Below are 2,751 nucleotides of genomic sequence, written 5' to 3'. Positions count from 1 at the left end.
TGATTGTACTGAGGAATACATTCCTCCTGTGTATTATTATGCACTTTATAGGTCTGTCTGTTTGGCTGAAAGTTGGTCCCTGAGAGTGGGTTCAGTTCTAGGCTTGAAGGGTGTCTAAGGGCCAAAGGCTTGGGGGTTCTACCAGTCTTTATCAGATCAGTAAGTCTTTTCTCTTTTTGATTAAATCAGGGAAATAATTTCTTTTGCTTGCACTCCAAATTCCTACTTGAGTCATCATTTTAATGGCTCAGTTTATGCTTTTCCTGCCACATGCTGCCCTTACTGAGCATGCCAGTTCACAGTGACCCTCCTGTCAAGTGATCGTCTGTGGAGTTTAATATCTGCTTCACTCCTTTGGCATCTTTCAGTCAGTCAGCAAGGATTAACTGAGCATTAACTATGAACCCCATTCTATGTGATCCCAATAAAAAAATCTGTTAATAGCTTTTAGTTTTTTAAAAAGAAATATAGCTTCTCTTTATAAGTTGACTGTAAGTTCTACAAAATGAGTGAAGCTGTCCGAAACCATAAATGTACCTTCCTTGATACCATGGTATGCACAGAAATTACATTTTTTATTGATTGGCAAAGGCTGCCTCTAATATCAAAGCTGTGCAGAGGGAGTATCCCTATAATATCAGGACTCTTTGGTACTAATTGATTTATTCAATAAAAATACATACACAATAACTAGAAATATGAAATATGGTTTTGAAGAACTCTTCATCATATCCTAACTTGCCCAATAACTGAGTAGTTTTAAAGGCAAAAATCATCACTTAATATGCTAATTTCTAAATGTTGAATATAGAATCTCATATTTTAGAATATCACATAGCCACATCCCTGAATCAATTTGAAATATTTCCAAGGCTTCAACCAGGTCAAGCACACTGACATGTTAGTCACTGACAACCAGAGTCAGGCAACACAGTAGATGCGTTTAGCTCTCAATCTCTCATCTTATTTGAAATATATTGAGATTGGAGGGGAGAAGTAACATGAACTTCTATATCTTTTTTAACAAACAGAATCATGTATTACCAAGCAGCTATTTGTAGGGTAGCTGGGATCCTGGCTGTTATTATATTCATGGGGCAGCCATGGATATTGGAGCAACGAACAACACTGGGTCAGAAACGCTTGAAAAATCAGAGAAGAAACAAAAGGAAGCACCCACCTTCTTCTCCAGTCTGTCAATTAATTTCTGGAGTCTATTTATCTGGGTCATCCACTGGCTGTCTTCTTCCAATAAACCTTGTGAGAGAGAAAATTATGAGGTTGTTAACTCTAGACAGAGCAGGCATGCTTGGGTATTTCAGTTTTCCTCTTACCCTGAAGGAAGAGTACAGTGTTATTGTTTAGTCAACACATTTTTAAGAAATGTATTCACGGAATACTCCCTAAGTGTTGATTTCCTAGCACCCATGCATCCCAGCAATTCATTTTCACAGGTCTGTGCTTTGTGCCATTGCCTGTACTGGTCTTTGATATTCAAGAGAACGGATCCTACTGAGCCGTTTTTACCATCCCTTGAGACAGTTGATTTTTCTTTTAAAAAACAGGAAGCATCAATCAATAACGCTACCCTTTATTTCCCAGGCAACGGCAGGAGCCAGTGAAATCATAGCTTTGATCAGAGTAAGATATAAAGTGTTACAATCACAAAGAAGCATGTGGGGAAGAGAGCTGATGTCTCTTAAGAACTAACCTGAGTAAACATGGACACTATGGTTATGGCATAGCAGTTAAGAGAGCCAACTCTAGGGCCTGCTGATCTTGGTCAAAGTACTAGATTCCTCTGGCCTGTTTTCTCACTTTTAACATGGGAATCATAACAGCACCAGCTTCATATAGCCATTGTGAGGATTAAATGAGTGAGGATTAAATATATATTATATATAAAGGAGCCTTGGTGACACAATGGTTAAGCATTCAGCTGCTAACCAAAAGGTCAGTGGCACAAACTCATCCAGCTGTTCTGTGGGAAAAAAGGACCTACAGATCTGCTTTTATAAAGATTACAGCCTAGGAAAGTCTCTCTGGGGCAGTTCTACTGTCACATAGGGTCACTAGGAGTCAGAATCAACTCGATGGCATACAACAACATCTACATAAATATACAAATATATAGATTACATGAGACTGTAACTATAGGCATAAACATAAATATAAATAAATGTGCACACAGCTGTGCCAGCACCTTATTAAACACTAAATAAATTCTGCTGCTATTATTGTCATACTTATTAGAATGCAAAGGTACAAACAGAAGAGTTGTGGCCTGAGCCCCTGAACAAACATCCTGGCATCTTTGTGCTTCCTTATTGTTGTTGTTGTTAAGTGCCGTCGAGTCGTTTCCGACTCATAGCGACCTTATTGTAGCTTACCTAAAATGCTTTCACAGGCATTTGCTGAAATAATGTGACTTAATATTTCTTGGGGGATGTGGTTGAAGTTAAGACCACAAGCCTTGCTTTACCTTTGCAATAAAAGCACAGCTTAAATTACAATGAGTAGTGCTTTACATCAGAATTTACCTCCACCTGCCTTTTTGAAGCAAGCACCTCTCAAAGCCCATCAAATGAACTATGATGCAAAAAACCAAAAAGAAGTGACAGCAAAAAAGTAGAAGAGGGTTGCTTGAGGAAATTATCATAAATGTACAGGTAGTCTCTGACTTATGATGTATTCTAGTTACCATGAGCCACATTTACCACCATATGTTAATTTAAAAAATATTCTAGTTAT

General features: G+C 38.1%; 1 protein-coding gene across 1 annotated transcript in view; it reads right to left on the bottom strand.

Moving 5' to 3' along the window:
• The window catches only part of NECAB1 (N-terminal EF-hand calcium binding protein 1), a 245,033-nt gene that overhangs the window by 34,976 nt on the left and 207,306 nt on the right, over window positions 1-2,751 (bottom strand). Inside the window, exon 8 of the mRNA XM_007948743.2 lies at window positions 1,181-1,257. Coding sequence (XP_007946934.1) covers window positions 1,181-1,257 — 77 coding nt within the window. The remainder of the gene's footprint in view (window positions 1-1,180; window positions 1,258-2,751) is intronic.

Source organism: Orycteropus afer, unplaced genomic scaffold (genome assembly GCF_000298275.1).
Source record: "Orycteropus afer afer isolate SDZICR_OR568_19922 unplaced genomic scaffold, OryAfe1.0 scaffold00222, whole genome shotgun sequence".
In the NCBI taxonomy this organism is placed as follows: Eukaryota; Metazoa; Chordata; class Mammalia; order Tubulidentata; family Orycteropodidae; genus Orycteropus; species Orycteropus afer.
This window is presented reverse-complemented; position numbering and strand designations above follow the sequence as displayed.